The sequence below is a fragment of the Lutra lutra genome, chromosome 6 (genome assembly GCF_902655055.1).
Source record: "Lutra lutra chromosome 6, mLutLut1.2, whole genome shotgun sequence".
Taxonomy (NCBI): Eukaryota; Metazoa; Chordata; class Mammalia; order Carnivora; family Mustelidae; genus Lutra; species Lutra lutra.
In genome coordinates this window covers 144,585,056-144,610,005 of record NC_062283.1, presented here as the reverse complement: position 1 = coordinate 144,610,005, position 24,950 = coordinate 144,585,056, and the positions used below count along the sequence as shown (strand labels likewise).

Below are 24,950 nucleotides of genomic sequence, written 5' to 3'. Positions count from 1 at the left end.
CACAGAGGCGGAGCGGCGGACCCTACTCAGTGCCAGGTACCGACCGAGCAAGCTTCCTGCCAAGGGGGATAGACAAGACCAATAAGCACGATACAGACAGTGAGAGGAGTCAAGGAGAAAAAGTGATCAGGGAAAGGGGTGTGAAGTGTGTGCGGGGTGTGTGTGTGTGTGTCTGTGAAATTTTACATTCTGTAGTCTAAGAAGACCTCACTGCAAGTGTGACCTTCAAACACAGGCTTGAAGGAAATGACAGGGATAGCTGAAGTTTGGTGGTGGGAGGAGGGCACTATAGGCTCAGGAGATCTTGTGTAAAGGTCCTGAGGCAGAAGCATTCCTGACATATCTAAGGACCAGCAAGGAACTCCGTGTCTGACAGAGAAAAGAGAGTGGAGAACACGTTGTAGAGAGCTTTGTAGGTCATAGAAAGTCCCGGGGTTTCACTCTGAGTGACAGGGATTTATTGCAGGGTTTTGGGGATAGTTCTGGCCACTCTGTTGAAAACAGATCCCACAGGGTCAAGGGGGAAATCAAGGCGACCCCTACAACAATCCAGGCAAGAGATGACTCTAGCTTGGGCCAAGGTGGTAACAGGAGGTGGTGAGAAATAGTCATTCTGGACACACACACACACACACACACACACTTTTTTTACTACAGACACTTCCAGAGAAAAGCAGAGTACTAGAACAACACTATGGACCCACACTTCCACGTCCCACCAACGCCCCTGCTATCAGCTCTTGCGTACCCTGCCCACTCAGACTCCCCACCACTCTCCTCTACCTTCCCTCAGTGGATCTCAATGTGGGCCTTAGATAACAGGCATCAACCTGCATTAGAAATACAAATGATCGGGTCCACTGCAGCCTACCAAGTCAGAACCTCTGGCCTCCAGACACAGAAATCTGTTTTAATGAGTCCTCCAGGTGAAAATCATTGCCCTAGATTACCGTGAGGAAATTCCAACCTTCTTAGCATGTAAAGAAATGTAAACTGTAAGACTCTCTCAAAGATAAAGGCTCCTTTTAAAAAAATAACCACAGGGCACCTGGGTGGCTCAAAGTTGGTGGCCTTTGGCTCAGGTCATGATCCCAGGGTCCTGGGACCGAGTCCTACAGCAGGCTCCCTGCTCAGCGGGGAGCCTGCTTCTCCCTCTCCTTCTGCCTGCCACTCCCCCTGCTTGTGCTCTCTTTCTCTGTCAAATAAATGAATAAATAAAAATATTTAAAATAAAATAAAATAAAAATATAGCCACAATATGATGATCCCATCTAAAAAAACTTGACCATAATTCCTTAACATCACAAGTTATCTGCATATATTTGGAAGGTCAGACCAAAAGGATTTGTGGACAGACTCGATGTGGGATATGAGAGAAAGACAGGGTTCAAGGATGAGGCCAAGTCTTCCTCCTGGACAGCGGGAGGGCTGGAGCAGCCGGCACCGGGAGGGCGGAAAATGACGGGCCAGGCCTGGATGGAGCATCAGGAACTCAGGATGAGCCTGTGGTGCCCACGGGCGGCCCAGCACAGACATCGAGGGCGGCGCTGTACCAGCCTGGAGTCGGGCAGAGAAGTCCAGCCGGAGGTGCGAACAGGGTCCTGGCAAACAGAAGGTATTTAAAATCTGGAGATTGGAAGGGGATCACCTGAGAAGTGAGTACTGGAAACAGCTTTTTCAAAAATGAAGGAAAACAAAGAGAAATGCCCCAGAGGACGTAAGGAAAACCAGAAATGTGAAACGCGTGGCGTCCTGGAGGTCGGAGAAGAAAGTGTTTGAAGGCGGCAGGAGGGGTCAGCAAGTTCAGGGGCTGCTCTCTGTTCCGTAACATGAGGACAGAGTGTCCGTCCTTCCAGTTAGGCACTGGAGCCCAGCAAGGAGCAGTGTCGGTGGAGTGGAGGGGCAGGCAGCTGACTGCAGAGGGAGAAACAGAGACAGTTCTTCAAGGAACTCTGTGTGTGTGTGTGCATGTGTGTGGGTATGTGTGTGTGCATGTGTGTTCATGCATGTGTGTATATGTCCATGTGTGTATGTGTATGTGCATGCATGCATGTATATATTTATGTGCACGTGTGTATGTATGTACATGTATGTGTATATGTGTATGTCTGTGTAAGCAGGTATATGTCTGTATATGTATATGCAGCTGTGTGCACACATACACATGTGTATATATGCATGTGCATGTGTGCATATATGTGTGCACACACGCAGGCACATGTATGTGTATATTGTACATGTGTATGTGTCTCTGTGTGTATATATGCATGTATGCATGTCTCTCTGTGTGCATACATGTTTGCACACACGTGCATGTGCATATTTGCATGTGCATGTGTGTGCGCATGTGTGTGTGCACCCACACACGTGCTGGTGGAAACACTCTGGGACAGTAAAAACCGATGTACTAGGAGAGGGGGAGCTGCTGGAGGGAGGCCCCGGAGGTCAGTGGAATCTGATGTCTAAGTGGGGACCACCCTCAAAAACAGTTCATCAGTCCAACAGTTACCAGGAGACGCAGGAGCAGACAGCGGGAACAGACAGCGGCGGGAAGGGGGTGGGCAGGCCGCTGGGGCGCAGGCAGTATGCAGACGTCCCCCCAAATGCTTCAGGGCTTCGGTGCAGCGAGAGGCAAGTCCATCAGCTAAGAGTGAGGAAGAGGAGGAGGTGGGGGAGCGGCAGAGCCGGAAGGCGGGAAGGTGGGAAGAACCCACTGGGACAGTCACCGCAGGACCACCCCTGCACTTAGGGGTCATGAAGTGGCAATGATCCCTATCAGCATGGCAGTGGGTTTCTGGAAACTTCCAGCTACACAGAGAAGGACTCAGGCAAAGAGGAGAGGATCTCACTGGTGGTATTACCAAGCGAGCAGGACCAAGCAAAGAGGAACAGGAGCCCACGGGGAGAGGTCAGAGAGCCCAAGGCCAAGGGCTTCAGGAGGCTCACCATGACGACAGAAGGTACCAAAAATGAGGGCAAACCTCCGCATCAGTGACATTGGCAGAAAACAAGGTAAAATCACCAGGTAATCCCAACACAGGGCAACGGGTGACAGGGTCCCCGGGGTGTGTGGGCAAAGGGTTAACAGAGCCTGCAAGAGAACTGACCCTGGGTTAGCATCCAGTCCTGTGTCCCTGGTGACCTGATGTCAGTTACCCATGTCACCAGGCAGCATGGCTTACGATTCAAAATCGTCCTGACTGGTAGAAGGCATCTGGGCTGCGAGGAACCATGGGTGACCTATAATAACTATGACAGGGCCATGTGGACACTCTTGGAACAAACGAGCCTGTCCTTTGAGGGGACCCTGGAAGCTCACCACCTAACACTGGACCCTCTGGGTGAGCCTTGCTTGCAAAGCCCTGGCGTGCACACCCGGTGAGAGAAATGGGCCTGGGGTCTCCTGACGGCTGGGTCAATGCTCCAGGGAATGCCCCACACCGCCCTGCCAGCGAGCTATGGCTTCCGTCCTAAATCCCCAGTGGGCTCCTGACAGTCTAGAAGTTTGGATGACCTTGGAAGATCCCATTAGGCGATTCAGAGTTGAGTGCTTTTATGAAGAAAGGAAGGAGGGTCCGGAGGTGGCAAAGAGGGGCCTAGGGGACACACATCCCACCCCCAGGACTAGTGGGCCAAGGGAGTGGAAGAGAAACAGCCGCCACTTAGGCTGCCAGGGAGAGGGTGGCTTGCCCTAAAGCAGGGCAAACTTGGCCTGATGTCCCGCGGGTGGGGCTGGTGTCACCAGGAGTGAGTCACGCGTGGAGCCCGAGTGCGCTCTGCTTCTTAAAACCCAGGCCACGCAGGCCGTGTTCCTGGGCCGCACACAGCCAGTCTGGGTCAGTTATCAAACCAACCACACGTTTCTTTCTTTCATAATCTAATCCACAATAACTCGCCATCGGGAAATTCTGGGGAAGCCCAGCCCACATGTCACAAACACAAGTAGGTCAATTTAACGCCGCAGACAGCCCAAGACCGAGGTGCCACTTGCAGCTGCATATTCTCGCGCAGGATTTTAAACCCTCTCCTCGTGTTTCAGGATCTGGAGAGAACAGCCTCAGCCAGATCAAGGTCAGCGTGTCCTTCGCGAGTTCTGTTCAGACTGGCTTATGGCTGTTCCTTCCAAAGTCATCAGCTTAGAGCCAGAGCCGCTCTTCCGAAAGACAATGATTTTTCCCCGGGAGGTTGGAGGAAGGCGCAGGAGGGTTGCTGAGCCAAGTGCAAATCAAAAACATCGGTCTGTAACAGAAGCTTGTGAGCCGTGATGAAAGCCAAATGGGCAGACCCAGGTCAGCCCCAAGAAGAAACTTTCCTGTACTCCCCACTGCTTCTCTCTCTCACCACAAAAGTCCAGGCCACACCAAAGAGCCAGTGGGGACAGGGGAGGCGAGCGGGGGCGGGCACACAGAAACACATGACCTAAGCAAGTGCACGGCCTCCCACCAAGGCTGTGCTAGCTTGTGCAAACCGACCAGAGAAAATAAAAGGGAAATGTATCATCTCCTGCAGCCACAGCTGGAAAAACATCTGCGGGCTGGGGTGGGTCCTCCCCACTCTGCTCCCTGCACAGAGGTCAGCCATGGCTGTGACCAAGCTGGAGGAGGAGGCCAGCTCCTCAGACAAGGGGGCGGGAGCACAGGGCTGGACACTGAGACTTTAGGGGGAGTGTTCCGCCCACACTGAGCAGGCTTCTGATGGGGGCCAGCGGGGCGCTGCACAGGGAGGGGAGGCAGAGCAAAGCCTGACAATACCTACTTCTCTCCAAATTTGTGCCTATTCACTGTATACTCGAGGCTGATCCTGTAGACCCGCTCCCTCGGGGCAGTGTTCCTGGCCCCACCGAAGATCTCATTCCTGGGCCTCCAGACTCTCCTGAGGCCCTGCCCCCCCCTCCCCCAGGCTCTCCTCCTGGAGCGGGTCCTGATGTGTCACTTCCTCCTACAGCAAGCCCTTCATTTTGCTTCCTGTGACTAACAAATTAGGTCCACGGGCCTGGCCTGGCACTGGAGGCTCTACTGAGAGCTACCTTCCCAGTTTCCTCCCTAACTGACAAGCCAAACCAGCTCCCCAGGACATCCCTCTTTCTTCTTCCTTCCTCAGTTATCCGTCCAGCTGAACCGCCCCTCCTCAGAGCCTCCCCCCTCGCAGAGAAGCCCTATTTGCATGCAGGGGTGTGGGCACGTGCGTGCGTGTACACACACGCAGGCACACACGCACCCCTTTAGAAGCCATGTAGTGTCACCCACATATATCTTGTGCTACGCGAGAGGCCCAACCGGCATGGGAAGAAAAGGGGAAAGTCACACCCTGTCCTGCTTCAACTCCATCACTCAGCAAGGATTCCAGATGCGCACCTCTGCCACGGGGGGCGGGCGGGGGTGCTTGGAGCACTGGGGAGACCGGGAGAATGGCAGCGAGGAACACAACCTGGGAAGGCGCATCGCTTCAGGAAGGTGGGATGGGCTGGGTGGGTGGTGCTGCTGGAGGGAGGACAGACCTTTGCGGGATCCCGGGACCGGAATTCATGGGGACTTTGATGAAGGGCTTCAGGGGAGTGGCAAGTTCCAAAGCCTGACCCTGGGAGGATGGGGGGAGGGAGAGCGGAGATGGCAGGTGTGTGCACGACCCCCTCATGCATGCAAATGGAGGAAGGAGGTGAGGGGCTGGGGCCGGGAGTAGGTTCCTTAAAGTGAGATCTGACTGTCTGTGGGTTTAATGGTGGAAATCACCCGGCTAGGAAGGAAAGGGAGAAAGAGTGGGAGCAAAGTCTTTCAACGTAGGGGTGTGGGGGGCGGGAAGGCGAACCCCCAGGGACACCGGTGTCATCGTTGTAACAGAGGGAAGGTGGCGAGAGCGCCTGCACAGGGCAAACAGGTCAGATAGTGGGGCTCGTGAAAGTTCTCCTTTAAATTCCTTTTATTTTGTCGAGGCAATAGGAAGCAAAATGTTAGCTGAGAGGCCCAAGGTGCTGAAGGCTGAGAAGGTGTGAAACAGCCATCCTGGAGAGCAGAAGAGCAACCAGAGTAGGAAAATGCGGGGCGGGGTGCCTGGGTGGATCAGTCAGTGGAGCTACCGTCTGCCTTCAGCTCGGGTCATGATCCCGGGGTCCTGGGATCGAGCCCCGCTTGGGGCTGCCTGCTCAAGTGGGTAGTTTGCTTCTCCCTCTCCCTCTGCCCCTCCCCCTGCTCATGTGCTCTCCCCCTAATAAATGAATAAAATCTTAAAAAAAGGAAAATGTGATGAAACTACAGACCAGCACAAAAAACCCTTGAGGAGTTGCACTGAGAAGTCCGTGTCCTGCCACACCCGACAACCAGGGCGCATGCGTGGGGCAAGGGGGTGCGTGGCCTTGTCCCGGGCTGGGGGGCTGCCGGGATTGCAGGGGTGGGTGGCAGTGCGTGCAGGGGTGGTCAGTGCATGGGGTGCGTTGTCGGCCAGAGGAGGGCGAGGGAGGAGGGTGTGCGGGCAGTGAGGGTGGCGGGAAGGTTTCAGAGCCCGGACACCGAAGGCCTGGTGGCTGCAGAGCTGTCTGGGTCGGGGTAGTAGTGGGTGCCCGGAGCTGAACTTGCAGGGTGGCCTAGTACCTGGTGAGTAGAAGGTCTAGTGGAGTGAAGGGAAGGGAAGGCAAGGCTTGGCAGTGAGCCGGTGAGGGCAGAGGGAGGCCCACAGAGCAGGTGGGTCGTGCTGATGGCCAGGAGCTCACCGAGGACGGGGACAGGAGTTGTGGCGAAAGGACCCCGGGAGCCAGGAGCGCAGCTCCTCTGTGAATGGAGAACGTGGCCAGGAGGAAGGGAGATCAGTGAGGACGGGAGTGGGGCCCCAGGAACCGTCCTTCTGGGGGAGAAGGAGGAACCCTGGCCCGGGGGAGGGAGGGGCTGTGAACAGGGGTCGCCTGCCCCACTCCCAGCAAGCCTCAGGTTGGGGGAGGGGATGCAGGGGAAGGCGGGGTTCACAGAGGTTGGTGCAGGAGGGACTTGTTGAGGACTGGACACGGTTCCAGAAAGCTGAGGTAAGACTTCTTCCATCCACCAAAAGCCAATTTCTTCTCTGTATTTTATTTTATTTTATTTTTTTTAAAGATTTTATTTATTTATTTGACAGAGAGAAATCACAAGTAGGCAGAGAGGCAGGCAGAGAGAGAGGAGGAAGCAGGCTCCCTGCTGAGCAGAAAGCCCGATGTGGGGCTTGAACCCAGGACCTGGGATCATGACCTGAGCCGAAGGCAGCGGCTTAACCCACTGAGCCACCCAGGCGCCCCGCTTCTCTGTATTTTAATCCAGAATCCAGAAAACTGGCTATAATTCATTTCTCAGCCTTCTTTGATTGTTACAAAAAATTATTGTTGCTGTTCAGCAGGAAAGCTGGCATTAGAGATGTGATTAGAACACCAGTGTGGTCACTGGTGTTGGACGGGCCACAGAGACACAGCGCTATAGCAGGGCAAACAGGACGCACAGGCCCGGGAAGATGAAGGAAGTTCAACTCTGAGCAGACACGTGGATGGTGCCTTGTTATTCGCATCCCCACACGTAGGGAATACTTGGGGGCATCTTTTGCGACAAGTTTGGGCTCTCCCTCCACACGCGTCTATTAATTAAACACGGCTGTGGGGCGCCTGGGTGGCTCAGTGGGTTAAGCTGCTGCCTTCGGCTCAGGTCATGATCCCAGGTCCTGGGTTCGAGCCCCACATCGGGCTTTCTGCTCAGCAGGGAGCCTGCTTCCTCCTCTCTCTCTTCCTGCCTCTCTGCTTACTTGTGATTTCTCTCTGTCAAATAAATAAATAAAATCTTTAAACACGGCTGCTTCTCACAGAGGCCCACACAACAAAAGGGCCCTACTACCCCATTTCCTCAATCTGGGGACTGCCTCCTCTGACTTACCAACCGGCCAAAGGCTTTCTGTACCTGAAATTAGCTCCAGCCTTGGAAACAGGAAAGTCTGTGGAAGGGTCAGAACCTGGCCTTAGAATTTTAATCACTTCATAGCAGTGAGTCCCCAACAGACCCCAGTGTCCCCTAAGAGGCTGATGTGTGCTCTGTGAACAGAGGTCAAACATACCCAGGATCCCTGGGCTGAACGGACCACATGGCCTGAGTTGCACATTTCCTTGGGGGGCGGGGGGGTGCCAGGTCCAGACTCCCCCAGTCATTTTCCTGTGAAGTCCCTTCGTTCAGCAGCCTCTCCCTGGGGAAGTTCACCTTTACAGAACGAACACTTGGCTGCTGCTGGTACCTGTCCCACACTCCTTTCTGGGGGCCGATTTGGTCCCCCCGACTCTAGCCTTTAAAAATGGGATGCCAAACCTACCGCCTGCCCCAACCTCCAGCAATGACAGCCCCCTCCTACCTTTTGCCACAGTTTTTGTTCCTGGTCAAGCACCTGAGCCCCGCCCTGATGTTCCCCGCACTGAGGTTGGCGGGAACCTGAGCAGGTGTGTCCCTAGAGGACAAGTCAGATCTGGGCTTGTCTGGAGGCCCGGGAGCCAGTGCAGGAGAGAACCAAATGTCTCCTGGGAAAAAGGTCAAGGCTTAAGGGAGAGACAGGTGGGAGGGCACAGCAGGGGCGTGGAGGGGGTTGGGGGAGCAGCAGGGAGGAGTCACCCTGGGTGGAATGCAGTGTCTGTCCTGGGCCTTCCACGCCTGAGTCACAGGAGGGAGAGGGCGAGAAGAACGGAGGAGATGTCTTCTGGCCTAGAGCAGAGTGCGCTGTGCTGGCTCCATGGGCCATTTGCAGTTTTCCTCTTGGGAACGACTTAGGTATCCTTTGCCATCTTTCCTGGTGAACTATTTGTCCTTCTTTATGATCTATAGGCGCTCTCTTACATCCCATGATTGTCAGTCTTTGACCCTTTTATATGTTGCACACGGGTGTACACGATTTCTTTCCAGGCTATTGCTCATTTCTAAAGCACTTTTATGGTGTCTTTTGATATCCTGGAGATTTACATATTTATATAGTCCAATCTATCGGTCTGACACAGGGCAAAGGCTGTGCAGGGGTTCCCAGGGTGCCACCGAGGCTCTGTTTCCAGATCCTTCCCTGGTCACAGGGGTGTGTTTGCTTTGTGAAAACTCAGGAGCTGTGTGGTGGGGTTTGCTCATTGTTCTATGTGTGTCGTACTTCAATAAAGAGATATTTCTTTAAGTCTATCAGGTTTCTTTATCTTTTTGACTTCTGAGTTTTATGCTTTGTTTAGAAAGGCTTTCTACACCATAAAACTGTGAAAGTTTCTCTTCTATGTTCTTCTAATACTTTAAAAGTTGGGGCTATTTAGAGTTCACCGTAAAGGCCTCTGTAATTTGCTTTAATACATGGTATAATGTAGGGCTCTAATTTAATTAGCATCCCCATGGGCTTAACAAAACCTAGGAACCCCATAACTATGTGACTAGAGAACACTGCTTATGGTAAAAATGACCGCGAGCGGCCCACTGCTCCTGGACACGGAAGAGCCATAAATGAATTACACCTGCTGATGAGGACACCAGGCTTGGGCTTGGGTGAAGCCTGGAATCTATACTTCTGGGGGTTTGATAAGAGACACTGGCTCAGGGTCGTCTGGGGGCTCAGTCGGTTAAGCGTCTGCCTTTGGCTCAGGTCATGACCCTGGGTCCTGGGATCAAGCCCTGCATTGGGCTCTCTGCTCAGCGGGGGGTCTGCCCCCCGCCCCCGCTCATGTGCTTGCTCTCTCTCTTTCTCTCTCCCTCTCAAATAAATAAAATTAAAAAAAAAAATTTTTTTTTAAAGAGATGCTGTTTCCAACAGGACACAAAGGAGAAGCTAGTTACCAGCTGGGTGGCTATGCAGTCACCTGCCAGAACTCCTACAAAGAACACTCGGTCTCCTGGACAGGGACAGCCAGCATGGTCCCGGGGGCAAGCTGAGCTTTCTGCCCTCCTCCTTTCAGACTAGACAGTCCAAGGGGAACCCGGTCTGAATATCCAGCTGAGTAAAGGAGAAGACACTCCCCTGCCCCCCACCTGCCCCCCCCCCACAGCACAGGTCAATTGTATCAAGACAATTTGTGGAATAGCCACCCTTCCCCTGGCTCATTAAATCGTCACCATTATAATAAACTAAATCCACTTACCTAAGTCTGTTCTGAGCCTTCTCTTCTAATCTATTGATTTTTGTCTATTATACCATTCTTTTCTTCTTGAAGATTTCTTTATGTATTTATTTGACAGAGAGAGCGCACAAGCAGGGGGAGCGGCAGGCAGAGGGAGGAGGAGAGGCAGGCTCCCCGCTGAGCAGGCAGCCAGATGTGGGGCTGATCCCACAAGCCAGGGATCTTGACCTGAGCAGAAGGCAGGCGCTTAGCGGACTGAGCCTCCCAGGCGCCCCTCTATTATAACATTCCTACGGCTTTATAGTATGCTTTACTATCTGCTAGATCAAGTTCGTCTTCACTGATCTTTTTCAAAATCTTGGCTATTTTTGTCATTCCTTCAGCATTCCGCAGTGTTTCTGGAGCTGCTCCTCACACCGGACAGGGCTGAGAAGACAGTACTGAGCAAGACAGAAAATGCCCCTTGTTGTGGTTTCCGGGGGCTGCCGTAAGACCAAGTACCACAGACCGGGGTGCTGGAAATAACCACACTTTACGCACAGTTCTGGAGGCTGGAAGTCCAGACTCAGGTGTTGGCAGGGCCATGATCCCTCTGAAGGCTCCAGAGTAGGATCTTTCCTTGGCTCTTCCAGCTTCTGGGGGCCCCCGGGATCCTTGGCCAGTGGCCACATCACTCTCATATCTGCCTCTATCTTCGCGTGGCCGTCTTCCCTCTGTGTGTGTTTGTTCCTGTGTCTTCTCTTTTTCTACTGACACTAAGTCCTCCTGGATTAAGGGCCCACCCTACTCCCATATGACTTCACCTTAGTTTACAACTTAATTATGGCTGTAAAGACTGATTTCCATATAAGGTCACATTCTATTATCATGGTACTGTAGGATTTGGACAGATCTTTTTGGGGGACACAATGTAACCTGCAACCTCTTGCTCCCAGAAAGCATGCACACTTGAGGTGAACATTACACAGGACACAGGCAAGCAAACAATGAAGGTGCTTTTGGTAAGACAAAGAAAGCAGGTGATAGACCGGTGACAATGGGGGTGTGGGGAGTGTGGATGCCATGGGCCAGATCAGCTAGAGTGGCCAGGAAAATCTTGCCCAAATCATCCAGATAGCCCCACATGGGGAGGACACAGCCAGGCAGAGGTCCGGAGTTGGGAGAGGGGGAGAGAACTACGGGCAGAAGGCACAGCACGTAAAAGCTTCCAAGGCAGGAGCCAGCCAGGGTTGCTCACATGGAGTGAGCTCAGGAAATGGTGAGGCCAGGGCAGAGGCCTTAGGAAGTGCAGGCTTAAGCAGGTCCCTCCCTGCGTGGAGGCTGGGGAAGCCCTGGGAGTGGTGGCTGGGACACCAGTTAGGTGGGAGCCTCAAGTCCAAGTGAAAGAGGGCCTGGTTGGAGGAGCACTGTACGGCATCCAGATCCTTGTGGAGTGTGGAGGTAGAGAAACCTGGCCTTGCTGGGAGATTGGGCAGAGCGGAGGAAGACAGTGGGACCAGGGTGAGTCAGGAGTTATTGTCCCCGAGCTCCTACCCCACCCATATGGGGCTGCCATTTAAGTGTGGGGGGAGTCCCAGATATTCTTAGTCAGTCCCCTATGTTTTACATCAAACTCCTATTGGAATTTAATTGGTTTTACTCACAGATACTTGCATTTATAGATTACTTGGGGAAGAACATCTTTACAATGTTGATGTCCCTATCAAAGAACACAGTATATCTTTCCAATTATTTGGTGCTTTAGTGAAGTTTTATAGCTTTCTTCTTTGAGGCGTTGCATATTTTATGATGTTTATTCTTGGAAATTGTTGTCCCTGGGAGTGGAATCTTTTTTTTTTCCCCATGTGATACTCTAATTTCTATTTGACTCACGATAGTGTATTGCAAAGCCATCAATTTTTATCTACCGAGCTTGAAAAGTAGCCAGCTTATTAACTCACTAAGTCTCACGAACCTCCACATACCTATCACCCAACCCCAGGCGCCACCAACATTTTCCCAGTCTCATTCCACCTCTTCCCTCACTCCCGTGCACGAGTCCGTCCATCCCCCTTCCTCAGTATTGCCATCCCACTGATAGATCCTTCAGGATCTGTCTCCTGAATCTTCTAAGTGCACAATCGTATCCTCTGCATCCAAAAGACTTAAGGGTTTGCAGGAGGGGAGCACACAGAGGCCACAAAACTGAGGCCCCTCCTACAAGGCCCGGAGAAAGTTGGTGGTGGACTAAAGTCACGAAACTCGGCCTCTCAAGCTCACACCTTCTCTTCCAGGATCACTCCCTGGTCTGGGATCTGGGTCTATTTTCTCTTTTTGAGACAAAATTCTAATAAGCTCTCAGCAACCTCAATTTCCTAAGACCAAGACCGAACCAGAAACCTACAGTGGAGAGTGCTGAAGCCTGACACATGGCCGAAACCCGCCAGGTCTGCAGCCACCGTCCGCAGGCAATGGCATTTCGGTACAATTCCTCCGTTCCGGTGTGTGCTCCTAGGCAATGTGCCCTGTGTCGCAGGGGTGAGCTGCAAATACCAGCTCCACGGTTGGATTAAAATTTCATCACCGCCATGCAAGTTAGAAAAAGGCCTTTCCGGTCTGCTTTCTCCAAGGCAGCCTAGATCCCACAGGGTGCCTTTCTGTTAATTGGGGAAAAGTGTCCCCTCTAGACAGGTCAGCTTGGAAAGCAAGGAAGGTGGTGGAGGTACAGAGCACAATGTATCTCAGACTGGTCTGCCACTCCCACTTCCTGAGCCGCAGGCCCCGCCCCTCCTGAGCCGCAGGCCCCGCCCCTCTGGACCCCGGCTCCCACCTTCACCCCTGCTGGTGGTCCGGGTAAAAGAGAAGCAGATACCCCTATGATCGACCTTATCACAAGGGCTTGGCTCAGGCCTGGGCTGCTGGCAATTATTTCTAGCCCAAGCTTTCCAATATTCCTTTCTTTATCTACATCATTTACATAAAAACGAGCCCATTACTGAAGCAGGCCAGGATGGGAGTGCCACAGCTCTGCCGGGCCAGAGCCCGGGGACTGCCACATGGGACCACGTTCTGTCATTCCTTCTGCCAGCAGGATCCCGCTTGGGTCCACCCGACTCAGCGTCGCCTAAACGGGCAGCAGGAGCTGCAGAAAATGGTCTCCTCCACTTGCAGAGTTTTTTCCCCACATACTGGATTGTCAGCCAGGATAAGGTTTGAGGCGAAGCAAAGCTCACGCAACAGTCAGTAAAGCCGCTGCAAGAAGACCACACACTCCCAGACACACAAACTCCTCCTTGCAGAGCAGACGGTTAAAAAAGCAAAGTTATGTTTATGACCAAAGGCAGGAGCTTCGAAATGTTTTTTTTTTTAAGGTTTTATTTATTTATTTGACAGACAGAGATCACAAGTAGGCAGAGAGGCAGGCAGAGAGAGACAGGAGGAAGCGGGCTCCCCGCTGAGCAGAGAGCCGGATGTGGGACTCAATCCCAGGACCCTGAGATCATGACCTGAGCCGAAGGCAGCGGCTTAACCCACTGAGCCACCCAGGCACCCCAGGAGCTTTGAAATGTTAAGGGATGCTAGGAAGAACCAACTAAAGGAGCTGCTACTTTGGCACATTTTATGATATTTTAAGAAATACCTTACTTTGTGTCCCTAACTAAAGCTAAATTATTGTTGCCTTTTGAAAATCTTCTCTGCCTATTGGGAAAAGGGCAGAACCAAGGAGAAAGAATCTTATGCCTTTTAGTTAATTCATAAGTCTCTAATTAAAAAAATATATAGCATTAGATTCTTAGCTCAGACTTAGATCTGAACCATCTTCAATTTTACCTTGCTGGATCATTTCTCCTAAGACTCAAATTTCTGGGTGGTTTATTATTTTTACTAGGTGTGTAAGGTAAGGGTGTTGCTTATTTGCTCATGCTTAGTGCTTAATTTTTTTTTTTTTTAAGACACATGGAGGGGTGCCTGGGTGGCTCAGTGGGTTAAGCCTCTGCTTTAAACTCAGGTCATGGTCTCAGGGTCCTGGGATCCAACAGCACAGAGGCTCTCTGCTCAGCAGGGAGCCTGCTTCCCTCCCCCACTTCCGGCCCCACCTCTGCCTGCCTCTCTGCCTACTTGTGATCTGTCTCACTATCAAAAAAAAAAAAAAAAAAAAAAAAAAAAGACACATGGAATTCCAGAGAAGGAAAGGCAATGCTGCTTGGCATTTGTTGGTTTTCAGATGTGGACCCTGAGGCCTGTGAGGTTAGTTCCCTCCGATAAGAACAGATAAGGACTCGCAGAAGGAGCCAGGGCTAGAATTCAGGTCTTGTCTCTCCCACGGGTAGGCTGCAGAGGAAACAGGTGAAGTGTGTAGTAGAGGTCTCACTGGAACATTCTAGGGTGAGGAAAGGGAAGTAATTTGCTTTTTGCTTTTTCTGAGTAGAGATTACCACCATCAATCAGTAACATAGTCAACACAAATTGAATACAAAAAGGCAGCTGGCCAGCAGAGATAAGAAATGTACCTCACGCCCTGCTTAAATCTGGCCATTTTCCTAGCTCTTGGTGGGTGTCCAGACCACCCCAGTTCCATGCTGGGTCTGAGCCTCACTGTGACCACCCTGCCCTCTCCCCACCTCACCCCCCAAATCCCACATCAATTTCAAAACTAGGAGCGCTCTGGTGGCCCAAGTTCATTTTCTGAGACCTTACGCTGCTCTAAAGGACAGAGGAAGGTCACTCTTCATTTCTTTTCTTTCTTTTTGTTTTTTAAGATTTTATTTATTTATTTGGGACAGAGGGAAAGCGATCACAGAGGCAGAGGGAGAAGCAGACTCCCCGTGGAGCCAGGAGCCTGATGCAGGGCTCTGGGATCACAACCCGAGCAGAAGGCAGATGCTGAACCCACTGAGCCACCCAGGTCCCCCCGCCCCCCTCCCATTTCTTATCACCAGCTTTGCCCTGAGCACCGCCTCAGACCTTGTCAAGGAGCAGAAGCTGCATAAGATGAGGCCTGTTCTCCACTAGCGGACGTGTCCGGCACGGCGGCTTGTGGTCAGGCTGGACAGGGAAGTCAGGGAGGGGGGCCCCCATCAGGCCGGGCCTCACAGAAGGGGGGAGGTGGGCTAGAAAGGCACAGAGATGCAGGAACAGAAGGAACAGAAGGAAGCACCAGCTCTCGTGGTATCACAGAAGGCTCTCCAGGACAGTCCCTGAGCCTCAAAACACTGCCATGAAATTAAGTTCAGGCTTTTGTATTCGTACTTTGGAACTGCTCCCAAGAACTGGGTCACCAGGAGCTGCCCTGCCTGTCCTCCTTAGCTAATGCACTCAAAGTGACTCCTCCCGCTAGAGTCATTTTCTGAACCAGGAAGCCTTACAAGCAGGTGGCAACCGTCGCGCTTCCCACAGTGTACATACGGACAGCCGCTCCCCCAGGACCTGGCCAGGCACATCCAGCTTTCCCGGACAGGCCCTTTGCTGAGCACCAGGCCCATGACAGATGCCCGGTGCCCACCTTGGGTGCAAAACGCAGCTCTGTCCGCCCAGCTGCCAGACCCTCCTGTCCCCCACCCCCAGTCCTCCAGAACGAGAGAACTTAGGACAGGAAGACAGTCACGCCCTCAGGCATCTCTCTCCGCTCAACTGAGGACATCTTCTGAGGACATCTTCGGGAAGACAACAGTCCAACATGTCATCGGTTTGACACGCCTCACATCCAGAAGCATGTCCTCAGGGAGCCTTGTGGCTTGTGGCTGCGCCTATGGCCCTAGTAGTTTCTTCAGGGCTTGGAGTCCTAATCAGGCTCTGTTGGAGGTGCTGGGCCATCCTCTTGGAAGGTCACTACCCAGCGCAATGCCTCAGCTCTCTGGAACGCAGGACCGAAGCCCACGTTTCTCTGCAAGATGTCCCCTTCCTGATAACCACACGCTGCGCAGAAAGTGGGCAAATGCTTCCCCAAGCCTGACCCCGCCTGTTGACATAAGGATCGAGTAAAAATCTAGTCCCCAAGGGGAGGCTCTGCCTACTTCAATTCCCCAGCACCCCTGATCTTCACTGACTGATGACACACTTGTTTTGTTTATTTTTTTAAAGATTTTATTTATTTATTTATTTGAGAGAGAGAGAGAGATCACAAGTAGGCGGGGGGGGGGGAGCAGGCTCCTCTCTGAGCAGAGAGCCTGATGTGGGGCTCGATCCCAGGACCCTGAGATCATGACCTGAGCCGAAGGCAGAGGCTTAACCCACTGAGCCACCCGGGCGCCGTGACACACGTGTTTTGAAGCCCAAAATACTCAAAGAGACAACAGGACACAACTAGTCTTTTTCATACACACATTGAACTTTTTTTTTTTAAGATTTAGTTATTTGAGAGAGAGAGAGAGCATGAGCTTGGGCAGAGGGAGAAGCAGAGGGAAAAGCGGGCCTCCCACTGAGCAGGGAGCCCGATGTGGGGCTTGATCCCAGGACCTTGGGATCCCAACCTGAGCCGAAGACAGATGCTTAACTGACTGAGCCACCCAGGCGCCCTTGATATTTCTTTTTTTTTAGGGATGTGAGCCCTTATACTGGTCTGTGCCTCGCTTTCTCGGGATGTAAAATGGATTAATTAATACCTACCTCGGAGTGAGGATTAAATAAATCAATACATGTAAACCACTTAGAACAACGCTGGGTACCTGGTAAGTGCTCCATAAACGTCAGCTGTTTTTTCCCCATAAATGTTCGCTATTATTATGGAGTTGGACCAGGTTTGTGTGATCAGCTAAAAATTCAAAGCAGCTTGCAATGAACATCCTCAAAGCAAAATGTTATATGAATATGATATATGAATATGTCCTGAAATAAATTTCTATCCATTTAATACAGGATCAATGTAAGATTTATTTATTTATTTATTTGAGAAAGCTTGCGCATTCGTGCATGTGCCCCTGAGCAAGTGTGGGAGGAGGGGCAGAAGGAAAGCAGACTCCCCGCTGAGCTCACGGCCCAGCAGGGCTTGATCTCAGGGCCCTTGAGATCATGACCTGAGCTAAAACCAAGAGTCTGACACTTAACTGACTGAGCCACCCAGGCGCCCCAAGGACATGTGTATTTCTCAAGGTTTGCATTAAATCGTCCCCAAGAATGACTTAATGTACAAAACAGTACCCAAAGCCTCCTTCCAGCGTTCCTTGAACACAGTTAGGAAGTGCCCATAACTGGGCTGTTTTGCCTTGGCCTCGAGGGTGAACCCTTGCCCCCCATCTACCAGTGCCCAGACAAATCTACCAGTATCTGCACAATACCCGCCAGTGCGTGGGAAACAAAAGCGATGCCCATTGCAAATGCGGCCTGGAAATGCTAGTGCAGCTCTGGGGGCTTTGCTTGCAAGCCCTTGGCTTGGTCAGGAGCAGACACCCCTGCAAAATGGATCTGATTTTCAGATTGAGGCAGCTGGTGACACCACCTGCGCTGCCCAGAAATGCCTGGGGACCCCCATCTAATTCCCAAGTTTGAGCCGGGGGCAGTTTCCCAGGGCTTTAAGGACACTTCAGGTGTGGGCAGAAGACCCAGCAACAGAAAATACTCCTCATCTCAGATGGAAAGGCTGACCCAGTCTAGCAACAGATGCTGAGCACCAAAAAATCCTAAAGTGGGACCTGGTACCCGAGGAACACCCCAGAGGTGAGACCCAGTGCCCTGGACCCTTGCCACAGTTCTGTTCAACAAAATATGTTCTACCCTCTTAGCTTGAGAAGTTCACCCCTGTTGCTAACTAGAAGATCAGTCCAGAATGGGGCCAGTGGTGGCGGCTGCCCTTAGCCTGGGCCCTTCTCTTTCCATGGACACCACTCTCCTCCCTCCTCCCACCTCCAGGCTTCACACCTCCGCCAGGCCTCATGCACACACCTGGGGACACCCCAGCCAGTGTGTCCTGTGTCCAGTTCCATACAGTGCAGCCCGGCCACACCCCCTTCCCCGGGACCCATAGGGAACATGGGCACTGCAGTCTGTCACAGACCCTGGGAAGAGACCCAAACAGGAAGCAGTCTGGGCATTGCTTGGGTAGGAAATTCCAGGGTCCTGGGTACCTGCAGTGAGGTCCAGAGAGGGGACTGCAGATGACAGGGGGACATGGCCCCTTAGCCCAATTCCTCATTTCAATGAGAGGCATGGGCAAGGCCCCCTCTAGCCATGTTCTAGGGCAGCGCCACCAAAGAGCTCAGACTGTCTCCCTGTGAGCCCATCAGGGCCATCCCATGGTGGGGATGTCCTGCTCTTCAGCCAAAGGTTTACTCTTCCCATGTGGTCACTTTGTTTTTAAAAATGTGCCTGGCCAGAGGGGGCATCTGTGCGCACACTTGGTTACACTGGGAATTCCTGATTTGGCTCAGGTCATGACCTCAAGTCGCGATCTCTGGATCTCAGGATTGTGGGATCAGGCTGTCTGCTCAGTGGGGTCTGCTTCTTCCCCTTTCCCTCTGCCGCCCCGCCCCTCTCCAAAATAAATAAATAAACAAATAAATAATAAATCTTAAAAAAAAAAAAAAAAAGGTATCTTGGCCAGAATCTCAGAATCAATTCACACCACCATCTCTGTTGCTGGCTACATCTCAGTCTGTCAAGTAAACTTTGAACTTAAACACATAGACACAAATGCAATCGGGGTCGGTGGGGGGGAAGCCAAGTCAAATACATTAAAATCTTGCTTGGCATTGAACCAACTAAATTTTAGGAGATTCATTTCTCGTAAAAAATACAGGAACAGGGGTGCCCGGGTGCTCAGCTGGTTAAGTATCTGCCTTTGGCTCAGGTCATGATCCCAGGGTCCTGGGATCAAGCCCCATATAGGGTTCCCTGCTCAGCTGGGCGCCTGCTTCTCCCTCTCCCTCTGCCCCTCCCCTGTCCACCCATGTTCTCTCTCTCTCTCTCTCTCTCAAATAAAAATGTTTTAAAAAATCTTTCAAAAAATACAGGGACAAGTGCCACAGAACTGAAATATATTGACAGATACCAATGTCGAGTGACAGGTATGGGGATTCATTTTTCCTTCTACTTTCCTACACTGGGAAATGTTCACACTTAAGGGTTACGGGAAAGGTGTCTGAGTCACAGCAGCCTGGCAAGACAGGACATCACACTTCTACCAGCGGGGTACGCAAACGACAGGCAGAAGTACACAGTCACCCCGTTTGCGTTTTCGTGACTCCCTTGCGGAGCTTACCCCCAAGTAGGAAGAAGGACCCGTGCATGAGCCGTGGAGGCCGACATGTGGGGGCTGCCCAGGTGTCCCAAGTCAGCAGCCCGGAGCCCCTGCCTGGCGCCACATGTCCCTGCAGTCTCCGCCCAGAGAGCGGATAACCTGGCCACTCACGGATTCTCTCAGGTGCCCTGAAGCAGGCACACCTGATGGCCCCGACCGACTGATTCTGGGCCGCAAAGCGGGGGAAAGTGAGCAAGGCCACAGCGAGAAGCCTTGCTGGGTTCCGTGGCCATTTCAGCAAATCAAACAAAGCAGGATATTGTGGCCTTTATATAAACATCGGCTGGGAAAGCCCAGGCCCGGTGTTTACACAGAAACTTTCCCCCCAGAAGCTCAGCGTAATTTAGGGACACTCACTAATTAAGTTAATTAAGTCTCCCAGGCCTCCTTCCCACCCTACCCCCCCATGGCCCCGGCATCCTGTGCAACAGCACGCGTGGTTGGGGGAAAGAGGCCGGGCTGCCCTCGCTCACAAACACCCTGGGGGCTGTCTGGAGAAGGCTGGACTTGGAGGGTCCCTGCTCGTTCTGAAAATGAAATCCGTGGACAATAGGCACAGTTCCCTTCCCCTGGTCCACACCGAGTCTAAGAGAGACGAAAGGAAAGCCAGCAAGTACTTTTCCTCCAGATGTGCAAATAAAAGAACATCTGTGCTAACTGTGGGTTGCCGGCCACGGGGAGCCGTTCCCCAGCTATGCTATGCCATGGCTTTACACCTGTGCTTGGAAAGCCTCCTGCCTTGGAATCAGGTCACCGAGAAAACGAGAAAACATAACAAAACCTTTTGTAATTGGTGCCACCGTGTTTGGCTTTTCTGCTTCCGAATCGCTGTTCTCTGAACTACTCTGAAGATAGACTCTCAACCTAATTCCTTCAGAAGCAGGAATTTAGAAGTATTCCCTCAGCAACCTTCCCGCTGGCAGGCTCCATGGCCTGGCGTGGAGACGGTCCCCAGAGTCACCGCGGAACGAACAGAGAGGGACGGCGCCCAGCCACAGCCCAGCCAAGCATCACCAGCTTCTCCTGAACTCACAGCCCAGCTCAAGCCCCGGACTGCCTCTGAGCACCGCCTGCAAATGCAAAGCCATTGTTTGCGAGCCCCGGACCCGCCGAGAGAGGCCCTTTCAAGTGTGGATCCTTATGGGCTAACGTGTCCCTTGAAAAGCTGTCCTGCAGCTGCTCATGCTGGCTCTCCCGCGGCTGCCCCTAAAAGCAGCAGCATAAATCAGCCTCAGAGCAGGACGGAGCGGGAGGAACATTCCCGGGCTGGGGGGAACCACACCACCCACATGGTCATAAACCGTCCACGTAAGTGACCCTGGCCTCTCGTTCCTCCAGGGGAGACCCATCAGAGGAGACCGCAGCTCAAGGGAGAGGAAGCTGCCCCCACACCCTCACCCCCACCCCCCAGCTCGAACCTCATGGAAAGAGTGAGCGGTCAGGATCCCCACGCCAGCTACGCTGGCTTCCACAGATATCTGGCCCCTGGCAAGAGCAGACACTGGAATCTTCTGGGGGAAAAAAATGAAAGTCCACTTTTCCTTGTCAAGGAAAGGCAAGCCAAGAAGCCAGCCCTCTGAAGCACAGACGGGATTTCAAATTCAGCATCATTCTATCCAAATGCGGCGCGTTTAGGATACTTGAAAAGCCTCAAACAACAACTTTCTAGTAACAGGAGGCTTGGATAATCCCTGCCCGGCCCCCACCCGGATAGCAACGCCACCAAGGGCGGGACAGCTGCTTTTTAAAAATAGTTTCACTTCACTGAAGAAAAGCAGACTTGAAGAATTAAGTATCCGAGCCTAAGTTCGACTGAAAAATGAATGCTAGGTTAAGTGACAAATGTGGGCTGCACATGAGTTGAAGACCAGCCAACGCTTTCCATGCTACCCTCTGTACTAGAATCCAGGGCTCTGGAAACCCCACAGAAATACACGCATCGCAGCCCGAACTGAATTTCCAAATGGAAAATGTGCATTTTATTCTTTTCATCCATCATTTTAAAGTCTCCTCTTCTGAAAAAATAAAGTCTTTTTCTCCAAGTGGCTTCAAAAGAACTCTTAAGTGTGCACGAACCTTGTTTCGCGTCGCCATAATCCACGTGATGGACATTTTAATCTCTTTGATGAAGGAGTATTTTTGTACCATGAAATGAATCTCTCAGCTCTGATAAATGTGGTATGAAGTAGACATCTAAAATGGAATGGAAATTTCTGTGGTTTTCTTTCAAGACCTTAGCAAATGACCAAACTTGGATTTTTTCAGGACAGAGCACAGGCCAGAGAAATCTGATAATAATTTAATCAAGGATTAGAGGCATACTACGGTATTGACAATACTGGAGACATTGTTTCGGTAACCAGGCCACTGAAAACAAGCCCGATAACTGTATGCTAATGAAATGATTATAGGGAAACTGCAGTAGAAGAGAGGACTCTTACAGGATGTATATCCTAATTGAAGAATCCATGCATACCCATGCTGGGCGCTAAAAGACTTGGAAACATTTGTAAAGTGTTGTGGGAGCGAGGGCACTGGTCATCCAGAACCTAAAGGACAGTGACCTTCCTCGCTTAAGTTCGTTTAGGAGCAACAAGGTAAGATGATACAGCAGGACACCCCCGGGGAAGCCTACTCTCCAGTGTTCAAGTTCAAAGTTCTAACAATCTCACCTGATTTTGCTAACTTTGGCCTTCCCCGTGAAGTTAGCCACAAAACAGGGGATAGGACTGGTTGGTGACACCAAGGAAGCCATGCATTGTATGAAACACAACATACTCAGCGGGTTAAGCCCCTGGTTCTTGGTTTCAGCTCAGGTCATGATCCGGGGGTGTGAGAACAAGTCCCACCAGGGGCTGGGAGTCGACCTGAGATTCTCTCTCTCCCCTTCTGCCCTCCCTCCCCCATAAATAAATCTTTGAAAACGCAGCACAGGACTCAGGTAGAGGTGTGTCACCTTGGGGCAAGCAAGTCTCACAGTCTCTTCAGGCCCCAGTCTACTCATCTATAACATGGGGATAATAGTAGCTTTTTGGCGCAATTGTGAAAGTTAAATGAGATCATCACTAAAGTCCTTGGCACAAGGCCAGTCTCCACACTTCCTGAAGCACCGACATGAAATGTACTGGCTTGGTGTCGTCTAACTTCAAATACATCAAGCATAAAGGCAGGGTCACCGGCTAGCACATTTGCTTACAAGTTCCGCACTTTGCAGAACTGACACTTCTCGCCCAAATACCTACGTGAGGCAAATGGTACAAATGGTACAATCAGAGGTTCATCCGGGGACTATGTTCCCGTGCTTGTGTCCCCTAGTCCCTCCGGAACAGAAGCTAGCCAGCACAAACCAACGGGCAATCAGGCGATCACTGGTTTCATCAACAGGTGCAAAGGAAACCGAGCACCAGGCACAGGACGGGGCGGTTCTTAAGTCAATCCCCTTGGGATCGCGGTGAATCTCCAACGTGTCCCGGCGGAGCGCGGGGCGTTAAGGGCCACACCCGCTCTCCAAGAACGCAACCACCCGCGGGCGCGGCGAGGGCAGCCCCCCAGGAGGAGCTGGGGGCCGCCGCGCCCTGGGCCCAGCCCGAGGGCCACTCCGGCGTCCCCGGGGTCACCTCATTCAAACAGGCTTCCCACAGCCCGCGCGCGCCCCCCACGCCCCAGCTGTCTCGGCGCGCCCCCCACCCCGCCGGGGCTGGTCACCGCGGGGACGGGAGGTGCCCCTCTCTGGGCGCGGCAGGCGCCCTCGCCTCGGGCGTCGCTCCCCCGGGACGGGAGACCAGGGGAGCGCAGCCCCAGCCCGCGGGTCCGCGGCGGGGTCGTACTCACCGAGCGTGGCCACCGTGCCGGCCTCGAAGAGCAGGCAGTCCCCGCGGCCGCGCGCCTCCAGCAGGACGCTGCACTCCCCCGAGGCGTCCAGCCGCCCGAGCAGCCGCAGCCCTTTGCTCAGCGCCATTGGCGCCGGGGCGCGTCCGGCCCGAGGGCGCGCAGCCCGTCCCCGCTCCCCGCGCTCCCGCAAGTGCCCGGAGTTTCACTTTGGGCCGGGACTGCGGGCCCCGCGCAAGCTCCTCCCCCGCCTCCTCCCAGGCCTTCCCCGCCCCGCCCGGGGCAGGTGAGGGCGCCCCGCCGCCCGCCCCCGCGTCCCGCTGCGGAAGGCGCCGCGCTCCCCCCAGCGGCCAGGCGCCTGCTGCGGGCGGCGGGGCGGGCCCGGGGCTTGGCTCGGGGGCTGATCGCGGGCCCCGCGCCGGAGGGGAAGCCCTCCCTGCGGCGGGCGGCAGCCGGGGAGGAAGATTCCACACATTCCTGGACGCGCAGGAGGCCGCGGGCGCGGGGTGCCCCATGGAGCCTGGAAACGCTGCAGGGCGCCGCGGCCTTATATGGGCAGCCCGGGCCGGGCCCGCGGGGCCGCGAGGCGGGAGTCCGCCGCCTGCCTCCCCCCAGTCCCCGCCCGGGCGGTGCACGACCCTGGGCCGGTCACTTCAACGCTCTGTGCCTCAGTTGCCCTGCGGGTGTAGCGGGTTGAAGGAGGCACTGAGCATCGAGTTAACTCCCCAAAGGGGCTCAGTGAGCGCCTGGCGAGTGGAAAGTGATCAAGAAATGTTGCCTTTTATTAGCTTTCTATACGTGAGGATATTGTGGTCCACTTCCACACCAGGGGGAATCTGGGGGGATCCAAGGCGTGATGCCCCGGAGAGAACGGAGACTATGACTTCTAGGCGGGCCCCTTATGTGACGTTGACTCTCGGAGCCAGCTTGCCTCACCTATCAGATGGAGGTAGTACCTGTCCCACTCGCTTACCTGATGGGTGCTGAGTCAGGGGTCAGGGCGGCTGTCAGGGGCTGGTGGAGGCAGCTGCCTTCTCCCCTCCAGCTTGCAGCCCCTCCCCCCACTCTGGGGTATAGTCCTTGACATCAGGGCAGATACTGCCCTTAGCCTGTTTGTACTCACAACGTATGCCCCCCAGCACATATCCCTGCTTCCTCCACTGGAGAGGGGAGTTGGGGGGACGGCTTACCCAGAATGGCGCATTGGGTGGGTTTGAAGGTTTTGTTTTCTTCTCCTGTCACAGGTGTGTATGCACAGCCCCTGAGACCTCCATCAGGCCCCGAAACCAACGGGGCTCTTCTCACCCCAACCTGCTGACCTTGAGAAGGCTCTGGGTCAGGCTCTGTCTCTGGAGCATGTTTGGGAAGGAGCAGTCCCCAGTGCCCAGCGGGACACTGTGGTGCCCTTTACAGACATTCATGGAAGACTGAGAATGACCAGATACTCAATCTGCTGTGGACTCCCACCCAGGTGATGAACTGGGGAATAAAGTAAATGTAAACAACTGGCAGAGACTCAAATCATTCCTTGGGCTTCTGTCCTATTGCTCACAAATTCAGTTATGAAGTGTGGCTGTCCCAGGCAGGATGCTCAGAAGCTGTCCACATAGTTTCTTCCTCAGTGAAATGGAGATATTACCCTCCTGAGAACAGTGTACCCATGAAGTGATACAAAGTACCCTCCGGCCCACTTTCTTTTCCTTTTAAATTTGAAGCTCGCTTCCTCCAGGAAGCCCTCCTGGAACGATGAGGTCCCAGGAATTGGCGTTTATATGTAGGTACTCAGATTCACAGATGTACATTTCAGCTCTCATGTGCTCATGGATTGCTTGAGACATGTTT

At 53.1% G+C, this 24,950-nt stretch overlaps 1 protein-coding gene across 1 annotated transcript in view; it reads right to left on the bottom strand.

The window, feature by feature from the left end:
* SYNJ2 (synaptojanin 2) overlaps window positions 1-23,336 on the bottom strand; it is a 96,544-nt gene extending 73,208 nt beyond the window's left edge. The window contains 1 exon segment of the mRNA XM_047732911.1: window positions 23,112-23,336. Coding sequence (XP_047588867.1) covers window positions 23,112-23,238 — 127 coding nt within the window. The 5' untranslated portion in view covers window positions 23,239-23,336.
* Window positions 23,337-24,950: the final 1,614 nt, after the last annotated feature.